Source organism: Oryzias melastigma, linkage group LG23 (assembly GCF_002922805.2).
Source record: "Oryzias melastigma strain HK-1 linkage group LG23, ASM292280v2, whole genome shotgun sequence".
Lineage (NCBI taxonomy): Eukaryota > Metazoa > Chordata > Actinopteri > Beloniformes > Adrianichthyidae > Oryzias > Oryzias melastigma.
The window spans coordinates 17,724,856-17,749,833 of NC_050534.1; the positions used below are offsets into that span (position 1 = coordinate 17,724,856).

The following is a 24,978-nucleotide window of genomic DNA, read 5'->3' on the forward strand; positions in this document are numbered from 1 at the left end:
TCCCAGTGTGAATACAGACCAAACACAAGGTTTAGGATCCGGACCAAATTAAGCGGACTGAGTCCGGAACAAATCATTTTCCCAGTCTGAATACACCCTTAAACTCAGAGGCCGGTGTTCAGGCTGGATGGTGATGTAGTGGTTAGCATTATTGCTTCTCAGCTAAAAGGGGTGGTTTGAATCCCAGCCGGGACCTTTCTGTGAACTTTCATTGTTCTCCCAGTGCATGTGTGGGTTTTCTGCCAGGCTTCCTCCCACGGTCCAAAAACATGCTTCATAAGTTGATTGGAGGCTCTGAACTGGCCCTTTGGAGTGAGCGCCTGTCTCTGTGTGGCCCATGCCTGCAGTGGATTGTTTAACTGTTCGGGGTGTATTCAGCTCAGTGTGGGAGCACAGATGTCCTTGTCAGTTAGATCATTCATTCTTTTGCTCCTCTGTCCTCCAATAAACTCGTGTATTTGTGATATTTGCACAAGAGCAGCTTGGCGAAACCAGTGGATCTATTAGCTGTAAAAGCTTCATAATTGCTTCTCCATTCCAGCTTGATTCACTAACAGAACTGAATTGAACTCAGTTGAATTAAGCTTAATTTAAAATTACATCCCTACAACTCTGGCTACAATATTCCAAAGTTTTCCTTTGTTTAAGTGAGCATTCGTGCGTTACTGTAGGAGTCTAAATTTCAAGATACTTCTATAACAACTACATTTAAAAAAGGGAATCAAATGGGACCTTGTCATGTGACATCTGTAAATGTTATTAAAAAAGCTTATTCAAGTGATACAGAAAGACTTAATGTATTCTTAAGTGGTGTGTCGAATCCAAAATGCAGTGCATGTGCACACAGCGAAAAGACTGTCGCTAATGGAGACGAGCAATTATTTGTAATAACATTTTTCTGTTTTGTGTTTTGAATAAAAACCCACTGCCAACTCTTGACATTCAGTAATTGCCAAAATATTGTAAATCCACAGCAGCTCTGCTGACATGGTTCACTTCAACCATTACTGCTCATTAGCATAGAAAAATGGAAAGTACGATGTTTGGAAAGACAAGCTCAAACTAGACATTTGTTTTAAAAGAGTGAAGGGATAAGCAAGACATATTTCTTTTGCATCTATGAACCGTAGAAAGTACAAAGGTGGAAGGAGTCATCTGGAAATGTCCTTAGGAGTGGAGTTTGCAGAGGACTGGAGCGTCATCATCCTTCAGAAAAACAAGTCGTCTCAGGCATGCTCGCTTCTTCTTAGGGATTCATGAGAAAACAAGTCGATAGAGGCTTGAGGAGATTTTTTTTCTCCTTCCCTGTGATCTTCACATACACATATTTCAGTATACACACCTTTGATGATTCAGGGAAGTGAGGGCTTTGTAATGTTGTACATCTAAGCTACTTCTCTCACGAGCTTTTCTGCTTTGATGTGCTAAAACTGGAAATAATGTTACATTTCTTTCTTAGAGATGCTCATTTTCATTTACTTAATTAACTGCAGTTAGGAAAAAAAAAAAGATATGAGAGAATTTGCTCATTGCAGACTTTTCTGTAGAATACTGGTTCCATTAAGTCAGTCTTGTCAGCAAGCATTTTTTTTTATTAAAATCAGCCCATCAATCATTTCAAACCACTGTATCCTTGTGAGGTTTCACTATCTGACAGCAAGATATCAGACTGTCTTACCTGTCATAAATCAGTCATGTGTCTCTAATAGATGCTGCATCTGACTGCGCTTTAAATCTGAAAGCTGCTGTGCACTATTTGGTGGAGACCGAAGCAAAGCTGGTGTGATTTTAATAACTGACACACATCTTCATTGGTTGTCTGATAAAAACTGGCTGATAAAGGTGTCGTATTAGGCTATACTAAACTAATTCCTTTAATCCTTCTTCTCTTTTTACACTATACTTACTGTATTTTCTGGTGTATAAGTAGTTTTTTCATAGTAGTGTGAATGCTTATTAAGCATTCACACTATAGTGATTCTCCTGCTATATTCCATACGTAAAAACTGTCACACTTTCAGCGATTTCAGCAAAACGTTCAGCTCGTTTAGGACATTACTTCTTGTATTTTTGGTATTTGTAAACTTTACAGTTTTTGAAAAACTGAGTAAAATATGCCCCATGGGAAATTAATAAGACAATCATCAAATTAAATTTTTTTAAGTAGATTAGAAACGAGCCTTTTAATATATTCATTGACTATGTTTTCATCTTTTACAGTAATTATCAAAAAGTTTGGAGTTTATCTAATATTTAGCAAAATGCTAAAGTTTTGGCTAATTTAGTTTACTGAGGAATTTTATTTTAGCTAGTATTTAAGGAATGTGCTAGCTTTTTTGGCTAATTTGGCATCTATTGAGGTTTTTAATGCTAATTTGGAGTTTAGCTAATTATTTTGCAACAGGCTAACGTTTTTGGCTAATTTTTTTTGTGGGGTTTTTTTATTGGCAAATTTAGAGTTTAGCTTCTATTTTAGCAACAGGCTAACGTTTTTGACTCATTTAGTTTACTGAAGAATTTTAGGCTTTTTTGGAGTTTAGCTAGTGTTTAAGCAACATGCTAGCTTTTTTGGCTATTTTGGCACCCACTGAGATTTTTTATGCCAACTTAGAGTTTAGGTAATATTTTAGCAACATGCTAACGTTATTGGCTAATTTGTTTTCCAAGGTTTTTATAGGCAAATTTAGAGTTTAGGCTTACATTTTTGACTAATTTAATTTACAAAGGAATTAGCTTTTTTGGGCTAATTTGGCATTTACTAAGGTTTTTGGGCTAATTTGGAGTTTAGCTCATATTTAAGCAGCACACTAAATATTTTTGCAAAATTGGCTTGTAGTAGAGATTTCTAAGCAATTTTACTACAAATTTTTCAGAAATTTACGTCAACTTCAGCGCTCTTTCATAGCTCTTTAAAAACATTTCTAGTCTTTTAGCAAATTTAACATTTTGCAAATAGCTTTTGCATTTTCAGCAAATCCCTGCAGCAGTTAAAGTCAATTGCATCACCATTTTCAGCAAAAAGCTTCAGCATCTTCAGCGATTACTTTTAGCAAAAAGTATTCACACTAGCATTATCGCAGGTAATGCAACTTTTCTAGTTTATCTAGGGGTGCGACTTATACTCAGGAGCGACTTATTTGTGTTTTTTTTACATAAATGAGCTAATTTCTTTAATATTTTTTCAGTTTCGAATTGTCCTTTTGCGGTTGTTTCCTCTAACAACCGCTAGAGGGCGCTGCATCTGAGTATAAGTATTTGCCACTGACAGCAGCAAAAGAAGTGTCATCCAAAACAAACATGGAAGAGAATCTGATGGTCTTAAACTTTGATATTTTTCTTATACTGATCAAAAGATTAAATGGTAAATGACGTATACTTATATAGCACTTTTCTACCTTCCTCAAAGGCCCATGGCGCTTTGCAGTCACAGACTCATTCACCCAGTCACACACACATTCATACACTATTACTATTCTTGTATTTATTTATTTACTGGGCTTGGTGAATTTGTTCTGAAACAGACTTTTCTCCCAAAAGTGCGACTTATACTCCAGAGCGACTTATATATAGTTTTCTTCTTTTTGATAAGACATTTTTTGCTCTTGCGACTTATACTCTGGAAAATATGATACATGGAATTTGAATAGTTTATCATTAGTGTATTTGAGAGTGTATCTGTAGTGTAGTTGAGTACAGTTTGAGTTTATAAAGCACAGAGATAAACTCTTCCTTATTAATGTATTCAGCACCACAGATAGGACTCAAATGTGACACTGAGAGCAAGAAATATGTTCAAAGTACTTTAGTGCTTGTGGCTTTGTAAGTTTGGTATGGTTTTAGAGCAAGGGTGTCCAAACATTTTTGCAAAGAGGGCCAAATTTGGTGAGGTGAACACATTTGAGAGCCAACCATCTGGCCTGGGATTCTTTTTGGAAAATTTTGACAACATTAATTTCTAATGAATTGATGTTTTATTGCTATGGAATACTTTTTTTTTTCAAAAACATTTTAATAAGTTTGTTACCAAAATTACTGTCATTTTTTCCAATTAGCTTGTTGTAGAAAGCATTTTGTGTCTGGTACTCCTTTTAGAAATTGAACTCTTTGAAAACAGCCACAATCCCTGAGCCATTTAGGCATATTTCACAAGAAAAACTCCCAGTTTCTACTCGTCTCTGAAACCATTACCTTCACTCTCAGCTTCTTTTTTGGATTAACAGTTAATGTTTTAGAAATGAGCTAGGAAGAAGATTAAAGAGATTTAGCTGACCACAACTAAAAAATATTTTAGAAAATGCTAGGGGGCGCATGGTATTGATTTCATGAAAGGAGCTTGCGGGCCACAGGAAATTTGAACGCTGGCTGCATTTGGCCCACGGGCCAGACTTTGGACGTGCCTGTTTTAGAGGGTAATAAGTTTTATTGTTGGTAAAATCTTTTGTTTAAAAGGTACGACTATCCGGTTTGGGGTACAGGAATTATTGGCCCAATGTTGAAAGCTATTCCTATACTAAAAGAGAAATTGGTCCACATTGTTAGCATGGAGGGCCTACTCATAGACCACTATTAGTTCTGTGCCAAAGTCTATTTCACCTCAAAGCTTAGTTTGTTTTTTATGGTCACTTGTTCTGTTGTTAATTCTGAAACAATACATTCTGACACATAACCTTCAGCCCGGCAGGAGTTAAATATAAGCTAAAAAACACATCTAATGTACATGAATCTGAAGTATACCTAAACATTTTAGGTAATACCTGAGCTGTAAACTATCAACCTATACTTTTTTTACCACGGTTGTGTGAGAAGGGTCCAATTCAGGCTTGTTTTCAGTTATTGAATTGTGTTTTTTTTCCATTGTCACTGACTTTGTTCAAACCATTTATATACAGAATTTAAGTCAACAGGATTTCATGTTTCAACCTTTTTTGTAGATGTTTTCCTTTCTGCTTATTAGACCCTACTCTCAATGGAGATGTTTGGAGCTAAGGGAAAAGCTGCTAGAATAAGAATTAGTACCTTAAAGCTTCTGGCCATGATTCTTGACTGAAAATGAGGGCAATTCACTCTCTGAGTTGCTAAAAGTTCAATCCTACAAATGAAACACATTCTGTATGTTCATTATTTAAGAGTTTGGTTTACTAGCGATGGAAGAATGGTACAAGTGACAGATTTTCGCAATTGTACTCCCATGCACTTTCTTGGAAAGATATTGTGTATTTCTCTAGACAGCCCCTGAACTGAGTGGAAAAAATATCTCTTGGTTGTCTAGAGAACAGTTTGATGTAGTGTTGAAGAAGCTAAAAAAATCACCAAGGGGAGATCAAGATAAATATTGGGATCTATGATTCAAAATTTTATATAAAGTTCTACAAGTCATGGTAGATTAAAGCATGAGCTTGGATATTACTTCATATTTTGTCAGTGTGTAATTAAAACTATCTCTCTTCCATTCATTTAGGTTTACCAATACATGCACGAAACCATCACAGTGAATGGATGTCCTGAATACCAAGCGAGGGCGACAGCTAAGGTAAGACCTAATCTAAAGATGTGCTATCCATTGTCATGGATCGAATCGTTTTAGGTCATTGATTAAACTCTGCCTCACAAGTTATTAATAGATATATATGCATTACACATTAAAACACATACAAAGACACTCATGATCATGGTATAGAATCAATTCAAAATAAACCTATAAAACAAGATTTTTCTATTGTGGAAGGAACCTGGACACTGAGCAAACACAGGGAGAACAGGGGGATCTACTTGCTGCCAAATATTTAGATCAGGTGTGTCTTGCCAATGAAAGGCTACAATGGCAGGTTAGTTGGAAATCATGAGGACTCTGGATGTTGAGCCATTTAACACCTGTGATCTAAAGCAAGAGAGGTGCATAAAAGAAAATACTTCTAGTCTAGAGTTACATCGCTTCAAATTAGCAGCTCAGTGTGTCTCATCTTCTTGATCACGGGTACCCAAAGTGGGGCCTTATGTTTTGGCCTGCCAAGTCGTTGCTGTGGAAAGCATGGAGTGTTAAAACCCCTTACCCCGTTTCCCATTGATTCTCTATGGCACATGTGGCAAAGTCAAGGGCCGGGGGCCGGATCCGGCCCTCCGGGTCATTTTATTCTGTTGTTATTAATGACCCGATGTTATCTAGTCCCTATTTCTGACTTGTATAATTTTGATAGATTTTTAGTCTATTTTGGAGTTTAGCTAGTATTTCAGCTGCAAGCTAGCTGCTTTGGCTTTTTTTTTGTTTGTTTTTTAGGCTATTTTGGAGTTAAGTTAATATTTCAGCTACATGCTAGCTGTTTAGGGTAATTCTGACTTTTTTTATTTAAGTTTTTTAGACTGTTTTGGAGTTAGGCTAATATTTACATGCTAGATGTTTTGGCTAATTTAGGCATTTTTCTTTTTTTGAGACTATTGTGAAGTTAAGATGTTTTTTCAGCTACATGCTAGTCATTTTGGCTAATAAGTTTGTTTTGCTTTTTATTAGTTTTTTAGACTAATTTGGCATTTAGCTAATATTTTAGCTAAAGAAGAGTTAAGTTTAAAAAAATTCAATCGAAAAAATTGGCATAAAAATTCAATAACTGCATAAAATTTCAAAAATTGGGTAAGTTAAAGTAAAAGCATGAATGTCCTGAACATGCTGAATGTTTTAATTGCACAATTGTAGAAATTTGAGAAAAAAAATGTTCATTCGTTTTCAATTGGGCTGAACAATCGCATAGATTGTGTAAAACCTTAAACTCAGTAAAATTTACGAATACCAAAAGTACAAGTAGGAATGATCTTAACACGCTGAACGTTTTGATACCAAGATTGCAAAAATTGTTAAAAGAGTTTTTACAAGTCAAAAAACGTACGGAAGGATAAATAAGGAACTATAATAAAGAAAAACAAGATCACAATAGTGTGAATGTTTACAAATCATTCACACTATAACTAAATTACTACAGAGACATTAGAACATTATTAAATATAGTCATATTTAGAAGCGTATAGGTGCCAAAAAAGGTAAAAAAGTAAAAATTCTAAGAAATGTTGATCCCCCATTTATTTTCAAGATTCAAAATCTAACCAAAGAAATGCACAATTATCTTCATCTCTCTGATCTCAAATTACTACTCAGCAAGACACACTTTGGTTAAAAGCCCCATTAACAGCTCCTGCTCGTGATCAATATGGAGAATCTAAATGCAAACCCAGATGAGCTTCCGTAGAATAAAAATAGATTTATTACAAGCACTCCAGAGAAAGCTGGGGGTTAGTGGGGATAAAGATAAAAGCAAGTAAAGACTGAAAGCTGAGGAGAGTCTGCGGCTGGTGTGGGGGGACTGAGACGGGAGGGATGCTGGGAGGATGCGGCGCTGAGTGAATGTGAAGCAGGAAGGCTGGTGAAGCAAGACTGAATGGAGCGAACGCTGGGGAGATAAACTGGAGAAAGGCAAGCAGACAGAGGTATATTGGATCTGTAGCTCAGATAGGAGTAATCATAAAGTCAAAAGCAGCAGGGTCGCTAAAGTTAGTCATGCAGGGAGGCCAAAGAGTGTTCACAACCACGCTGGGCGGAGACACTGTTGTGTTGCAGAGGAAATGGAAGGCAGGTTCAATCTTCCTTACGCTTTCTTCAAAGCAAACTTGTTTCTTTCTTTTATTTATTTCTTTAATTTTGTATCTGAAAAAATCTGGACAAAAAGAAAAACGATTTAACAGCAAAACATCTCAAAGCTTCCAAAAAAGAAAGCTTTATTCTTTAGTGAATAGATCAAAAACAAGTTTTAATATTCTAAAATCATTTTCTCAGATTCATCATTTCCCATCAGAAAACAGAAAGATCAAATCTAAACACTTCAAGGTGAAAGCTTAGTCAGTGGAAACTGAAAACCAAGGTTGTATTTCTCTGACATTTTATTGATTTTAAAGTTTCTTTAAATAAAAGCAAAATAAAGTATTTCTGATTTAATGTTTGAGGAGAAAAAGAATGAAGTCTGACTTTACTAAAATGTACCATTAAATGGAGTTTAGTAAAATTTTGTCATACTTCTATTCTTTTTACTACCCAAATGTAGTTTATTCCACTTTAAATCATTGAATAATACACTTAAACATAATTTTCTATGGTTTGTTTTTTTAATTTTCTTTGAATTTTTAAAAGTACACATAATGCTTTCAAAGATTCATGTGCTAAAACAGAATTTTAGTCAGTATGTGAACCTTGACAATTACCATAAAAAGGAAGAGTGCAAACAAAAGTAAAGAAAAGAGAAATAAAGTCAATAGACAAAACAAAACAAAATAAAAAAGTAAAGACAAAAAAAAAAAAAAACAGCCATGCAAATGGTGGAAAATATATAAACTAAGGTACAATTTATATCACTTATCTTGTAAGAACTATTTATGTTTTTATTATGATGTCTTACTGATTTTCCCTCCAATAAAAATTGTCTTTTGTGTAGGATTAACTGCATTTCTGAGTATTTATTAATTCAAATCAGGCTGGATCAGAAAACCTCCACGTTTGCAGACGCCGCAAGTTTATGGGCAAGATGTCCTTTATGTTACAAATAAAGGGTAGAGCTGATCACGTCACTTGAAAAGTAAAAAACACCTCTAAAAAGTTCATTGTAGTTGTCGCAGGCAGTCGCAAACAAAACCATGGAACATCAGTATGAACCAGACCGCGCGATTCTGGATCTTAGAGAAGCAGCTTTGCTCTGATAGCCAACAATTTATAGTAAGTAGGGATGTAACGGATCACAAAACTCACGATTCGGATTGTGTCATGGTTTTAGGGTCATGCTTCGGATCATATTTTGTATCAGTAAAAAGTAAAAAATACACAAAACAGAAAAAAACAAGAACCTAAAAGCCTAAAATTACTTTTCTTAAAAAATGAAAAATGTAAATGATTACATTTACATGTCTGGAGACCATATCTACACAAACTGAGAGAAAAGAATGATGAAAATGCAATTTTTGCCTTGTTCTGAAGAGTATTAATATATATGTTCTCATGTTCTGTTAAGACGGTTCTCGTGTCATTAGGGGGCTTCTCAGACAACGTTCTTAACATCGAAATGTCTTATCTACGCGTTTCCATCAGACTCACATACCAGCTGATTAACTGGTCTGTACAGTGTCACATCTACCAATTATCCTGCAGCAAAGCCTCCATTTATAATCCCTCCTGTGTCTGAGAGGCACCTACCATCTGCCAGATTTTTGTTTGCCGAAGCGCTGATAAAGTTGTGAAGGTCGATGTGTGGCGGCGGTGGTGGCGTGCGTGCTGTGGAGCCGCCTTCACAGCGGGCCAGAAAGGGCAGAAGCGAAGAAGCAAAGGGAGGAGACAGAAAAATTGAAGGTGCATCGGGATATGTACAGATAAAAACTGTGGGAATACAAAGAAAAGACGGCAGAAAGCATGCCATCTGCGTGGTGCGGAATGATGAAAGTCACCTGTGGATTTGTCAGTGAGAACAGAGTGTTTCCTCCTTTTGTTCCTCAGTCATTAGCCTTCCTAAGCACAGTTAACAAGCTCGTGGGTGCTTTGTTCTGACAGCAGAGGGGCTTTTGCTTCAGAGAAACCCCACAGCTGGTGGAAATTCATGAGGCGACAGGATGCTCCTCTGCAGTGAATGTGATAATCCATTTGTTCAGAAAGAATCTGAAGCTTCACGCAACAACATCGCTTCACTTTGCTGTTGCTGTCTTTGCTTAAACAAGATGCTGCAAACTCTGATTCAGTCACTGTGTAATGCTGCTGCATTAGGGTTTTGCTTTTAGTCTGATTGCATTGAAGGAGATTGTAAAAATCCCAAACAAATTTCTTTTGCTCTCCGTGTCATCTCAGATACTTTGGCATTTCCGAGAAAGACTAAAGCCACACACACTCCTGCCCTCTGGCAGTGGGGGCTCCTGTGGTGGAGCCTCTGGCTGGCGTAGGGGTGTCCAGGTGTGGATGCCCCTTAAGCTGTGTTCACACGGAACGCGATTCACACAACAGGGACTACTAGTATTAATGTTAAGTCAATATGCAGAGGCAAAGAGGAGTCATGTGATTTGCATAGAGTGTTGAGAACAATGGGATTCTCTAGCGGCAGCATTTTGGCAACGCAGCAAGAACTCTGAAGTTCGGCAAAAAACGCCATGTTAACCTATCAAAAACTCAGATTTGGCAGTGGCGTGTTAATCAACAACAGCCAAAGTCAAAACCCAACATGGGGGAAACTGATTCCTTGTATTCCTGGGACTAAAGTGGGACATTAAAGCCTCGTTTCAACTGAGCAGTTTGGTTCAATCTGGTATTTTGAGCGTTTCCATTGTAAAATGGACCCAAATAACCAGTTCAGACCCGAGTCTCTTGAGGGTCCCCATTCGTTGTAGGTCCATAGAAAAATAGAACGAGACAATTGGGGTGGAGCCACTGTAGCCACATACTGATTGGCAGAAAGTGATGATGACATTAGGGAGCACCAGTATAGCACTAAGCTAACATTTCAAACGTTTTCCTCTTTAAGGCGGTATTCTTCTTAACCGCCTGCAATCTTCTTTCAAACAACATTAAATTCCTGTTATACACGAACAAAAAGTAAACCAAAAGAAGACGAGCTGCTGGATGACCTCCATTGTTGTTGCTTTTCTAGCCGTCGCACTACAATGACACGCTAGCGATCTACACCACGCATGCACCATGAAAACAAACCGCTCACTGGGAAAAGCGGTATACAAGTACACGCCATTTACCCATGCACCAGAACGTTCAAGCAAGTTAGTTTGTGGTTGTGTGAGTTTGCATAGACGTGTATAAAAATGTGTGGTCAATAGTAACGTGTGAGCTTCTTTGCGTTTGTGCAGATGTTCGTGTGTGTACATGTGCACAAATAACCACCCTTAAGGTAAATATTTGCATAAGAAGAACCTCCAGCTACTTTTGTTGCCTGTTTCACAGTTTTTAAACCCCCTTTTTTTGTTTTTTGCTGTCCTTCTGTTGGTAATAGGATTGATGATGAACAGGTCATAGGTTAGGTTAGATTATTGATAATTTAAAAGAGACTTCATGAGGGCAGATCTTCTGCCAAAAAGGCATGTAGTTTGACACGATACATAAATAGAAAAACCACTAACCGAAACCACTTTGTAAAAAAACTGACCTTAGACTGACAAATTTAGAAAAATGTAAGTAAAAATGGCTTTTTGATGCCTTGCTTTAACCTCACGACGGTTGGTTTCCAGCCTTCTCTGACCCTCTGTTTCTCTGCATTCAGGCCACAGTCGCAGCCTTCGCAGCAAGCGAAGGTCACTCTCATCCTCGGGTGGTGGAGCTACCCAAGACGGAGGAAGGGCTGGGCTTTAACGTAATGGGGGGCAAGGAGCAAAACTCCCCGATTTACATCTCGCGCATCATCCCAGGGGGCGTGGCTGAAAGGCACGGCGGCCTGAAGCGTGGCGATCAGCTTTTGTCCGTCAACGGGGTGGTAGGTTCCCTTTCACTGGTTATTCTGACCATGAATTTAAACCCGAAACATGAGGAGCTGCATGTTGCCTTGTTGTCAAAATGTTGTTCAGCCCCTTGAGGGGTTTTCTCAACACTTTGAACATTTTTATGTGAATTCCACCTGTTCTCCACTTCAGAGTGTCGAAGGGGAGCATCACGAGAAAGCGGTTGAGCTGCTGAAGGCAGCCAAGGACAGCGTGAAGCTGGTGGTTCGATACACCCCCAAGGTGCTGGAGGAGATGGAGGCTCGCTTTGAGAAGCTCCGCACGGCGCGGCGGCGTCAGCAGCAGCAGCTCCTGATGCAGCAGCAGCAGCAACAGAACCTGAGCTCGCAGCAGAACCACATGTCGTAGGTGAGGCGCTTCATTGTCTTCAGGGCGGAGGGAGGATGGGGAAGGAATAAACATCTGTTCCAATCATTGGCTGAGTGACCACTCCCCCTGGAGTTCCAAACAGGAAGTCCCCACTAGTTCAAAGAAGCTAAAATCCCCATTGACTTCCATAAAAAAATATTACTAATACTCAGTCAATATGTTTGTCAGAATAACAATTTTTGATCATTCTAGTTGTTATTTTTGTCATATTTTCCCTGTAGTGCAAGTTATTCAAGTTATAAACTAGCCAATCAGTTGCCTCAATAAAAGTAGGTGGGGCCTGCTGGAACTTTTGACATTTAAAACGTATGATCAACTGATTTTGTGTAGCCCGCTTTCAAGTGGTAGGAGTGTAGGCTTCCTACAAGCTCTGTCCTGATTGGCAAGAGTGGCTTTCATCGAGAAATGGACTCAGACCGATATGGACCAATCACTGCTCATCGACGACGGCTGGCTCCAACATGGCGGCATCTGTATCCCGATAAAATGGTTTCACATTTGAAAAGGGAACCTGGACACCATCTAAAGGCAAAAGGAGTCACTCTAAAACCAACAGTTAAACAGTTTAACACCAGAGATTTAGCTCCAGCATCGAAGTTCTTTGAACTACTGTAAGTCGATACGATACGTATCGCGATACATATGTCACGATATGATACATCTCACAATATATCCCAAGACAGTTTTAGAGACAATATTTTACTTTTTTTTTTAATGTGAATTAGAAAAAAAAATCATTTGGATATTAGTACACATTTAACATATGCCTTGGCAAAATTGATTCAAGTATCTTCAAATGAAGTATTGCGATATTTCACTCAATCTATATTTACTTACACCCCTACTGTAAGGCCGAATCGGAATTCTTCCCCTACAGCTTTTCCTTACCCCTACATTTAGCCTTCCAAGTGGAGAGTTGTGTAAAAAAGTCTCTTCAAATTGGGACGACAACACCCCTCGCTGATGTCGTCATTATTAGCAGTCAGCTACGTTAGGGGTACCTCAGGGGTCTGCAACCTTCAACAACTAAAAGGCTATGGAGCCACATGTTGCAGAGCCCTGGCGGTTTTATAATTTTAAAACGTCATGGTAAAACAAAAAGTCATTACTTACATTTAAATGTAAACTTTTGTGCTTCAAAGCACACCCAAGTTAAGAAGACAAAAGCCCCGACCATAAAGTTACCCTTAAAAAAACTAATTCGGAAATCCCTACCCCTACAAATGCCCCTACAATTGGAAGGGCAGGGAGAAGCCATAGTGGTAAAGGAAGAAGAAATTACACAAAAATTGGAATATTAACAATGGTACGACTACATTTTTGTGTAAACACTATTGAAAGTTGTGTATCTTCTGTGTGCCTTATATCTCTAAAAACATAAAATATTGAAGATGGAAGGAACTCAAATGATCTAAAGGTTCTGTTCTTCCTTAAGAGATGGCCCACCATGTTCTGTTTTAAATACAAGTCCTTTTTTTAAACACAAACGTGTGCACTTTACACCCCCAAAGCACAGCCTGAAACGTCTGTGGTGTTTTTTTTGGAGCAGCCAGAGTCCTTTGTGAGACAACACTTCTCCTCCCCGTGTGTTCTCCCAGTGATTCTCTTGTACAGCTCGTGAATTATTCAAGCTCAAACCGATTATATCTGTGGCTCCAGCTCTGCAGGTGCATGGATAAGCAGGCCCGGCCTCGAGTGCTGCCGTCTGCCAGCTGAAGCTGGATGCAGTGCAAATTTATAATGAAGCTACGCACTGTCAGTCAAAAAAAGTAAGCCGAACTTGGACTTTTTTGAAAAAAAATCACCGACATGTTTCAGAAGAGAGCCGACAAAGTAGTGCGACCATTAAGCAAAGTCACACGGTCTGCTGCCAAATTCCACACAGACGTTTTGAATTGTTCAATTTCCCTGGCGTATTTGATTCCACCGTTTGTCCAAGATCTCCTTATTGCTTTGAAGCTAAAATCCCCCAAGCATATCTGTTGCCTTGTACTTGGCAGCCTCCAGCTTGGGAAAGTATTTTGGAGGTTGTAAAAAGGGTGCTACAGCGGAGCCACAGACAGAGAACTGAGCTGGGATCTGGTTTAATCAAAGCCGGCGTTCCGACCGCAGGGATCTGCTTTGGGAGCTAAGAGAACCAATAGGGCAGGGGTGTCAAACTCAATCACAGAAGGGGCCCAAATCTAAACCACACCTTTGGACTCGGGCTGAACAGGATAAACAATTATTGAACACTAAAACTACATTTTTAAAGCTGTAACTTTTTAACATAATTATGAACTAGATATATAGCATTACCTGTGATAATGCTAGTGTGAATGCTGTAAGATGAATTTGGCTGCTAAAGATGCTAGTGCTGATGGATGAAGATCCTGAAATTGATAGCAAAAAACGCTGAAGCTGATAGTTGAAAATGCTGAAGCTGATAGCAATCTAAAATATTAGCTAAATTCCAAGTACGCCTAAAAAACAAAAACAAAAAATATAGCTAAACTTCAAAATATCCCAAAAAGCAAAAAAGAAAACAGCCTAAACTAGACAAAACAGCTAGAATGTAGCTGAAATGTTAGCTAAACTCCAAAACAGTCTAAAAACTAGAAAAAATATCCTAAAATAGCCCAAACAGCTAGTATACAGGTGAAATATGAGCAAAATTCCAAAATTAGCCTAAAAAACTGAAAAAAGCCTTAATTAGCCAAAACAGCTAGCATGTAACTTAAAAGTGAGTTAAACTCCAAAACACCCAAAAAACAAAAAAAAACGTAAATTTGCCAGAAACAGCTAGCATGTACCTGAAATGTTAGCTAAACTCCAAATCAGCCTAAAAAACTAGAACATATATCCTAAAATAGCCAAAGCAGCTAGTATATAGGTGAAATACAAGCTAAATTCCAAAGTTAGCCAAATACTGAAAAAAGTCTAAATTTGCCAAAACAGCTAGAATGTAACTTAAATGTTGACTAAACTCCAAAACACCCCCCAAAAAACAAACCAAAAAGCCTAAATTAGCCAAAACAGCTAGCATGGTGGTGAAATATTAGCTAAACTCCAAAAAAAGCCTTAAAAAAGCCTAAATTAGCCAAAACAGTTAGTATTATAGCTGAAATGTTGGCTAAACTCCAAAACAGCCTAAAAAACTAGAAAAAGTATCCTAAAATAGCCAAAGCAGCTAGCATGTAGGTGCAATATTAGCTAAATCAGCTAGCATGTAAATGTTAGCTAAGCTCCAAAAAAAAAAATCGTAGCAAATACCAAAATAGTTCAAAAAGCTACCAGTATAAAAATTGGTAATACTTTAAAACTGTAACTTTTTAACATAATTCTGAATAATAAAAAAGCAGGAAAATTATTCCTGGATAAATCAACTTAAACATTAAACAAATTTCAATATTTTACTCTCTGTAAAAATATATTTCGTCAAAATTATACAAGTTAGAAATGAGCACAAGATAACATCAGGCCATTAATAACAATAAAATAAAATGATGTAGAGGGGCGGGGCCTCGACTTTGACTCGTGCAATAGACCGTTACGGTTGAGGTGTGGGGTTCGCTCCCTGATCTAGCATGAAGACATTGCCCCTCAGCTTTTCTTTTTTCTTTCTGCTCTTCTATCAACAGGGTGTTTCAAAAGAAGAAGAAGTGAGAGGAGTCGGCGGATGGATCCTTTCAGGATGTGAGAATCCCAAAGGAATCTCCTTAACGGAGAAGTCAAAGACTATTTTATTCCACTTTCTGTGTCCCTCCCAGTTTACCACCAATTACTGAGCAAGAACAGAGCATTTGTCCTGAACGTAAAAGGGACGCCCAAATCCACCCTTTTCTAAGTCCACCTTCCCAGCTGTGAATTTTACCCAAACTTCCTTTTTATTCTTGTGTTTGCCGTTTTTTTTGATCAGTTTCAATTTGCTCACATCTGTTACGCCGTCAGCCGTTTTGCCATGGATATCATTTGTACAGTGGTGTTTCTATCGATTCTTCAACTGGTGCTTGTGTCTGAGCGAACATTGATTTCCTGTCCTGTTTTGGATAAACTCTTTTTTACCTCCGATATTGTAGCAAGAAAGAAAAAAACATTTTTGTATCTTGTAGATTTAGCAATAACACACACATTTTGGTTTTGACGCGTACAACACACACAAACACACACGGCGTTTTCTGGGCAAATGTAAAAGCACTGTAAAGTAAGCAGGAAGGCAGCTCCACAATCCAAACCTTCTGTGCCAATCGAAGAGATTATTGATTCGCAGGCGGCATGTACATTTAAAGTGCAATAACTGCAGTTATTCTGAGAATTTATTCAGCAAAATAAAATGTATTTAGAAAGTATACAGCTCTTTGTTTTGTTCATGGCACATGAACAGAATGTCACCTCATCGTCTGTGAGTGAAGCTAAAAATTATTTTTCAGAAAAGTTATTAGATGTTTAATATTTTATCATTCCCTTTAAATAGTATGTATTCTTTATAAAACATACAGAATATTATTTAAAAATTTATATAAATATATATATCATGTGAATTCTGTCCTTTTTTTGATTATTACAGTGAGAAGTGTTAATATTTTTCCCTATTTTGTCCAAACTTGGAGTTAAAGTGGCAACATTTGTGTTTTTATCCTCGTCTTTAATGCTTATTTTTTTTGCTAATGTTTCCGTCTTTAATTCTAGCAGCCACACCATCTCCAGCCACAAAAATCTGATTTTAGAGACAAAAACTAATCATCTTAGAAGCGCCAAAAGAATCTTTAGCAGTGAATGAAGTTTAACGTCTATTATTGTTGGAGAAGAAAAGTTCTGTTTGTTTTGTTCCACATAAACCTGTTGGCTTTGAGGAACGATATCATGTTTTTTTTTTCTTTTCACGATGTATATAAAAACATTTTAAACCTTCACAAAGTCTAAAAACAAATTGCATCTCAAACGACGTCGACATGAGTTTTGTATCTCTAACTCACTCTTTCTTAATTACATTTTTGAAGCTGTGAGGCCTAAAATGATGGAGCAGAAAAACAACAACAGTTCTGTTGATATGCAATTGTTATACATACTATATTTGTACAAATAAATCTATGTGCTTGTGTAAAGTGCGTGTTTTGTGGATTCTTTATTGATGCGTTTGGACTATTTCTTTGAGTGCTAACGACAAAAGTTAGAAAAAATACAACAATTTGCTTTAATTCTGGGGCTCTGTGACAGGCTGGCAACCTGTCCAGGGTATACCCCACCTTCGTCCAACAGTAGCCGGGACAGTCACAGCCCCAACAGGTTAGGAAGATGGATCAAAGTTTAGGATGAAGACCCATTGAGTTACTGAAAACGCCACGTGCCCAAAGTCCCTGATTCACTCAAATCCCGCCACAGGACCACAGATCCGATCTGTACATCGACTCAACATTGAAACTCGAAGCCCCTCCCACGCAAATCTCATCTAGTGTGAATACAGCTTTAGAATGCGACGAAAAATTATACCGAGCAGATTTTAAAACAGATTTTGGTCAAAGTTAGTTCAGACAGGAAAAAGCGGGTATTTGTGGTGAGCTAGAGAGTAACTTCATAGGATCAGAAAGGAGCTGGGGCATCAAAAATGGCTTTTGGGTTTTAAATGACATGAAGAATAATAGAATCAGACTTCCTTCCAACTAATTAAAGCTGCACTTAGTGCCAGAGAGTATAATTCTTAGACATTTAAAAGAAAAATAAAAAAAGGCATCAATCAAGATTTGAGAGAATCAGCTTCTGAAATTATAATTCATGAGCTCAAAGTTAAACTAATGTGAGAAAATGTGTTCTTCTTGATATAAATTTGGGTTTGAAAAGGTTTTGAGAGCTAAACTATGTTTAGTTACAAGGAACAGACATTTTCAAATTATTACAAACATTCCTCTCATCTGATTTTTTTTTTTTTTACTATTATTTGTGTTTCCTGAAGTCCAGCAGTTCTTGAACTGAGAAATAACAGTATTAAACATTTCCCATGTGAGCTGATCCGGTGATTCTCCACCTCATTAAATCTCTAACGGCAAAAGAGTTCATAAAGAGAAATCAGCCAAATATCAAAGTTCTAATTATTTATTGCTTTCTATACTAATTCTGTATGTTCCCAAACTCAATATGATAACAAGTAACGTCCTACCTGTAACTTTGTGCTGCATCTCGCCTTCTTCAGGAAGCTCCTCCTCCTTCTGTCCTTTGACATAAAAGCAACAGAGTTATGATCAATGTCGACATTTATTTGTTACAGAATATTCTAGTTGAACATTACAGCCATAAAAAATTATATGACCAACAGTTTTACGTGTCAGAATTAACTATTTTATAATTTGGTTTGCTGGTTAGAGACAAGGTAAAAAAAAAATAGAGTAGAATCAATAGAATAAACTTTATTAATTCTGTAGTAGAAATTTTTGGAAAACTGTAGTGCTGCCACAAACGATTATTTTAATAGTCGACTAATGACCGATTATTTTTTCCGGTTAGTCGACTAATCGGGTCACGCGCAAAGTGGATGTAAAACAAACATACCTGCAATTATGCTAGTAGGACTGGTGTAAGCTGAATTTGGCTGCTGAAGATGCTAAAATTGATAGCTAAAAACGCTAAAATATTAGTTAAATGCCAAAATTAGCATAAAAAACTGACAAAAAGCCTAAGTTAGCTAAAACGGCAAACATGTACTTGAAATAAAAGCTAAACTCCAACAAAAAAAAGCCCAAATTAGCCAAAACAGCTAGCATGTAGCTGAAATAATTATTTTTTTTGACAGCATGTAATATTTGATTTTAGAGTTTAAAAAACTGTTAAATAGGAAATTGCTGTTTATTTATGAATATTTTTTTGCAAAGAGTTTGTATTCAAAATAAAATGTGTTAATATCGCTGTCTTTATTTTAAGTATTAAAAAAATAATGATTTATTTTTACCCTAATAAGGACAATATCTCATTTACAGCTGTAGTACCTAAAGTTGATGGAAAGCAGCCAGAAACAGCTGTTTGTCTGGAGGCACAGATGGACCCACATTAGGTTACGGACGTCCGTGCACTGCCCCACATTGGTCTGACAGCACCAGCAGAACCTCCAGCACCTCGCCCTGTTTGAACACCAACCCTGCTGCAAATGTGCACACAACCACCAACTACATTAAAATAACACCGGCTATGTCGGAGTTCTTTCCCTAAAGGAAGGTGACACCATGTTCTGATGATGAAAACGTGGATGTTTTATTAGAAAAACATTTTTTTCACAAAGAAGTGGAATATTTATGATCTGTAGTCCCCAATCTATTGAGCACTTGCACACTGATTTTTGCAGAGAATTCTGGGAAATTTCTAGGGCACTCAATTTTGAAGGAATTTGGACATAGCCTCAAATGCTCTAGAAATTTCCCAGAATTCTCTGGGAAAAACCAGTGTGCAAGTGCTCACTAGATTGGAGAATATAGACCATAATGCATTGCTTTTGAAGAATTCTTGCAGGAAAAAAAATAATGGATTATTTAAATAAAACAATGTTTTCATCTTCACAACACGGTAGATTCACAAATTCTCGTATTGCTTAGGTTTTCACTTTGTGTACATCTTATTCACCATTTTTTTAAAAAAAAAAAGGTTTTCCACAGAGAATTCTGGGAAATTTCTAGAGAACTCAATTTTCTGGGGTTGTTTTTAATTTAACATTTGATAATAGCATGCTATTTTTTCTATTTAAGCAAAAAATATGACGTTTTCTCCTCTTTCTTCCAATCTACCAATTTCGAGCTTTGAATTTATTTATTTTTTCCTCCAGCTTCATACAGCAAACAGCTTTAATTTCCTACTTCAGGAAGACACAGAAAGCTACAAAAAAACGTAAAAAGCTAACTCAATAAGCTGTGGAGTTCGTCCGACTGCACTAACCTTTCAAATCCGTCTTTCAAAACCGTCTTTCAGTTTTTCGCGCCGTCGCCATCTTAGCTGGATTTAAAGTGACGTCACCGAACTCCCTGATTGGTCCGAACGGACAGAGAGGCGGGACAAACAAGATGATAGTTAGCCTGAGGCCATGTTGTTGGCTAGGGCTCGGCGGTTATCTGTCAATCAAAATATGGCGCCCAGATAAACTTTTTTCCCCATCTCACCAAAAAAAGTAAGTTTAAAATGAGAATAGTTTTTGCAAATATCAAACTTAGTTAAATAAAACTTGTTCAAGCTGTATTTTTCTCATGTCAATTTTTTGTAATATATCTTGACTGATTTTGTGTGTTTTATAGACCGACTTCAATTAAAATAATGTTTTAGGTGCTCTTAGCATGTTTTTATGGCATGTCTTTTATTATGAAGGACATATATGAAGACAATTAAGCTCAAAACTGCATTTCTGAGTATTTATTTAAGTCATTCTGAATCAGATCTGACAAAAATTGCAGATTAAAAAATAAATTAATAAGGCCAAATCTTCTCCCTATCCCTACATTTAAGAGAGTTTAGGAAAAATAGTCTCTTAAAATTTGGGTGTGACCACCACCCCAAAAACCACCTCCTCTAAGCTCAAAGGATTTTTTCCCAAAAATGCGAGTTTTTTTTTAAATTGTGGTGTTTCCATTAAGAGAATTTATTATTGAAATTCCAATTTCAGAGGTAATGGAAATGCAGCTAATGACATCATTAATTTTCGCCAGTCATCCAAGTTCATTTTCCTCGTTTGAGGTGGCGTTTAGCTCAAAACTGATCCCTATTTCGGTTGTACCGGCAAAGTTAGCTCAGGGGTGTGAAGGGCTACAAGAGCAGAAGACCATGTAAACAGAGAACTCTCAGTTATGGGTGATGGGAAGGGGAAAGTGGGTCTTTAAGAATGGACCTGACTTTAGTTTTTGTCTTTAAGGTCACTTATGATAGGAAATTTGGTTGGCATGTTTACATGACAAAAGACATATTTGAGAACCCACTTGTCTTAGTGGGTGATATTAACGCTCCAATGCAAACAAAATATTTTACTGAGAGAACAAAAACAAATTAAAGTAGCCCTAACCAAGAGCCCTGAGGACCTCCGCTATTAATTTGATATGCAATTATATATTTTTAAAATGTTTCCAGTCTTTTCCAAGTTTCTTAAAGCTGTTTAGTACAAAGGATCTTCATTTTATTAAAAAGAAAATTAACATGTTTTTATTTGTGACTTTTCAAGTGACCTAAAAGTTATTTTGAGGCCAGCACAAACAGGAATCGTCAATTTGTGTAGGTCTAAGATTTGAACTTTGAATGATCAGATTTCTGCTTGAAAAATGCTAGACATGTAGTAAAAATCTGAATAAAATGTTTTCAATTTTATCTTAAAAAAAAGAAAAGAACTGATAATTGAATAAATTCCTTGTGGGGTTATTTTTTTAAATTGACAAGTGTGATCATTCTGCTTAATTTTGATTAAACTTTATGACAAATGACTAAATAATTATTTAATAAAATACACTAAAAGAGATGAAAATATAATCATCTTTATGGTGTTATGTTACCGTTGGTCAAAATCAGACGATGCTTCCAAACACTCTCAACTGCATATTTTATTAAAACTTCAGAGTAAGATCTCACTTAAAAAACAAAAAAGCAGAGAAATCAGTTTTGACACACTGAATGATGCAAACTCACATCAGCTATGTCTTTTTTAGACATGTTAAAAATGATGTGTTAGATTTTTAAAAAAGAGTTTTATCATGTTTGCTTTTGTTTAAATCATTTGCAGGAATTATTCAAATCAAACTAAATAATTAAATTGCAACAATCAAACAGACATCCAGACTTTACTTGATGCAGTCCAAACATTATGAATAAATCAAAACTAAGCTAAAAGGATTGCACAATATGTTTTGTTAATTTAAAATATTTTGTCAGAAATAAGAGCTCTACAGTGATCCATATCTGGATCTATAATTATAGACAATATTAATCAAACATCAGTAGGACTAAATTATGTCATGTGTAAAAATTAATTTCATTTCTTCTAGTCAAATCCCAATAAAAAACAGATTTAGTTCATTTCTTTCTGATCAAAAGCATAAAAAGAACCAAAAGGGAGGGACATTTTTTCACTCTTGTTTTCTGACTGCAGAGCGTCTCTCGGACAGATTTGCCGTAGGGTTCATTAAAGTCTCCAAAGACCTCCGATAGAGGATCATTATGAGATCAGTGAGCACGTTCAAACGTGTCAAAACCCAGTTCAGCTCTCAGGACTCCAACATTATCACTGTGCAGTTTGACTCAGGAAACCGTGAAACAGCCCCCTCTTGTGGCGTCATGGAGTATTACAGTGAGCCTACAACACTTTCTGTCACACTTTTGACTCCATTTAAACTACAGTTTTGTTATGGAAGTGAGCTTGAAGGGGGCTCAGTTAGGTGTGGAGTTAAGAAAATACTAAAAAAAGAGGAATAAATGCAAAAAGAAGGATGTGTTATGGATTTTAGGCTTAAAAATGAAAAACAACATTAAAAAAATAAGATTTTAGAACACAAAAAATGAAAATGTTACCAAAAGCTGTGAGTTCAGACTTTAATGGACTACACCAGGGGTTCACAACCAATGACACTAAAAGAGCCATTTGGTCCAGTTTTTTATGGACCAAAACCCAGCGAGAGCCACAAAAACCCACAGTAACGCTCACAAAAACATCCTTTGTTTCTAGGAGTAGAATTAAAGTTTTAGTTTCAATTTAATTAAACCTCTTTCTTTTTTAGAAATGTTTCAAAATAAAATTGGACATTGACTTTTGAACATATTTTTTTTAAGACGGAGCTGATTATTTAATGAGGTTGTCCTAATTTCTTCACGACTGTATACTGGTATACAGTGTTAAATAACTTCCTGTTTACAATTTTAGGAGGAAAATAAATACAGTTAGGGAGGACATTTATAAAATAAATATTGTACAAAATGTACGTTACAATCGGTAAAGTTACCTTTTATTATTTACTAGGGCTGTGCATGTTGAGGCATTAATGCGTGCGATTATCAAATTATAATTAACGCGTTAATATTTATTAATGATAATTAACCGTAGCAGCAGTCTTTCTCTTTTCCTAAGCAGTGCTGTCATCCCCAGCATGCATAAATAAATATTCAACTTGTTTTTACTACTTTAATCTTGTTATTCTTTTTTTAGATCACCTTTTCACAAAAAGCGGACTATTTGATCCGTTGTCATGTCATGTAAAATTTCCATTTGTGAATATTCTCAAATAATAAGTATCCTGTAAATAAAAAAAATGATCGCAATTAATTGTGATTAACTTTACCTCAGGTTTGCTATTAAATAGTAAATTTTTTTAATTGATTCCCAGCCCTAAATAAAAAGTAAAATTGTGTTCAGTAGCGATCAGTTGTCAGCTTTAATGGTCTGAACCTGGAAACTGGAAATCACTTTAGCTTCCATATTGCAATTTTGTCTGACGTCACAGTGAAATTATGTAGACTAAAAATGTAAAGTTCTGTCATTTTTTAAATGATTCTTTTCTAATTATATTTTTTAATTTAACTTTGTTAAAGTACTGTTTGAGTAATTTTCTTTTTAAAAGTTCACTGGCTACTGGGCTTTCAGTCGTTTTATTTTGAAATTGTGTTTTAGTTTAATTATTATTAGTTATATTTGGCATAAAATTAGAATGATTGTAAGAATGCTCGACAATGACAAACCTTTTTACGGCACAACCTTCAAAAAAGATACAAATTGTATAATTAAAAACAAGAAAAGCAAAAAGATTTCTACTTATAATTAAACGTTTGTTTAAAAAAAAGACGTTTAAATCTGTCAGGAACATTTTTTTAGTCACTTTCTACAGTCGACGATGTCTGACCAATCAAAATCAGTAAACCGCTGTGACACCCCCGTCTTCCACCCCCTCATGCAGCCAAAGGGTCCATCTGTTCTCGACGGCGGTGTTGATGGTAAAGTTGCGGGTGTTAATGATGACTCACATTTGGTGGGAAAGAAGGAGCAGGTACACACGGAGCTGCCCCCACCACACTAAAAAAAAACTAAATCTCACCTTTTGTCTGGTTTCAACCTTAAATATCTCATTAAACTCAACATTAGACAAAACTAACCAACCAGTGATGTTTCAGTAAATCTTTAATATCATTTGGTCTTATTTGAAGCAAAATCTCAAACTTTTTTTTCACTGTATCCCCTTAATGTCTATAGATGCTAAAATACACTTAAGCACCAAAATTACCTTCATTTAGCATCTATGTGAAAGTGAAAACCTGTTTTTACCTCATAAATTCAGGATAAAGAGGTTAAACTTAACCAGAGGTCTGGAACCTTTACCTCCAGAGCCACATGTGGCTCGTCCATCCCTCCATCGTGGCTCTCTGGGTGAAGAGAAATAAAATTTCAAAAATGTGGAAATAAGCTATCATTTTTGGCTAATTTCTGGGGTTTTTAGGCTAATTTAGAGTTTAGCTTCTATTTTAGCAACAGACAAACATTTTTGACTAATTTAGTTTACCAAGGAATTTTATGCTAATTTGAGGTATAGCTAATAATTTAACAATATTCTGATGTTTTTTTGGCTAATTTGTTATCTACTGAAGTTTTTTTAGGATAATATCGAATTTAAGCTTCTATTTTAGATATATTTAAAATAATTTAGTTTACTGAGGAATTTTAGACCATTTAGGAGTTCAGCTAATAATTGAGCAATAAGCTAACTTTTTTGGCTAATTTGGCCTCTAATGAAATGTTTTATGCTAATTTTGTAGTTAAGCTAATATTTTAGCAATATGCTAACATTTTTGGCTAATTTTTTTATCTACTTGAGTTTTTAGGCTAATTTAGAGTTTAGCTATTATTTTAGCAACATGCTAACATTTTTGGCTAATTTCTGGGGTTTTAGGCTAATTTCGAGTTCAGCTTCTATTTTAGCAACAGACAAACATTTTTGACTAATTTAGTTAACCAAGGAATTTTATGCTAATTTGAGGTATAGCTAATAATTTAACAATATTCTGATGTTTTTTGGCTAATTTGTTATCTACTGGAGTTTTTTTAGGATAATATCGAATTTAAGCTTCTATTTTAGATCCAGGCTGACTTCTTAAAATAATTTAGTTTACTGAGGAATTTTAGAC

The 24,978-nt window shown here is 36.3% G+C and overlaps 2 protein-coding genes and 1 long non-coding RNA gene across 6 annotated transcripts in view; 2 read left to right on the forward strand and 1 right to left on the reverse strand.

Moving 5' to 3' along the window:
• Positions 1–16,967, forward strand: part of lin7a (lin-7 homolog A (C. elegans)) — a 44,322-nt gene extending 27,355 nt beyond the window's left edge. The window contains exons 3-6 of one of the 2 annotated variants that reach the window (XM_024288278.2): positions 5,459–5,530; positions 11,280–11,489; positions 11,647–11,858; positions 15,504–16,967. In XM_024288278.2, the coding sequence (XP_024144046.1) occupies positions 5,459–5,530; positions 11,280–11,489; positions 11,647–11,858; positions 15,504–15,528 (519 nt within the window). In that variant the 3' untranslated portion in view covers positions 15,529–16,967. Of the gene's footprint in view, positions 1–5,458; positions 5,531–11,279; positions 11,490–11,646; positions 11,863–15,503 lie in introns of both variants that reach the window. The other variant, XM_024288286.2, reaches the window with a different exon arrangement.
• acss3 (acyl-CoA synthetase short chain family member 3) overlaps positions 1–19,903 on the reverse strand; it is a 118,034-nt gene extending 98,131 nt beyond the window's left edge. The window contains exons 1-3 of one of the 3 annotated variants that reach the window (XM_024288235.2): positions 19,777–19,869; positions 18,840–18,991; positions 18,017–18,065 (exon numbers count right to left, since the gene is read on the reverse strand). The gene's annotated coding sequence lies outside the window, so the exon portion shown is untranslated. Of the gene's footprint in view, positions 1–18,016; positions 18,071–18,839; positions 18,992–19,776 lie in introns of all 3 variants that reach the window. The other 2 variants (XM_024288218.2, XM_024288227.2) reach the window with 2 other exon arrangements.
• Positions 19,891–24,978, forward strand: part of LOC118598056 — a 15,492-nt gene continuing 10,404 nt past the window's right edge. Inside the window, exon 1 of the long non-coding RNA XR_004947137.1 lies at positions 19,891–20,005. This is a non-coding gene — a long non-coding RNA (uncharacterized LOC118598056). The remainder of the gene's footprint in view (positions 20,006–24,978) is intronic.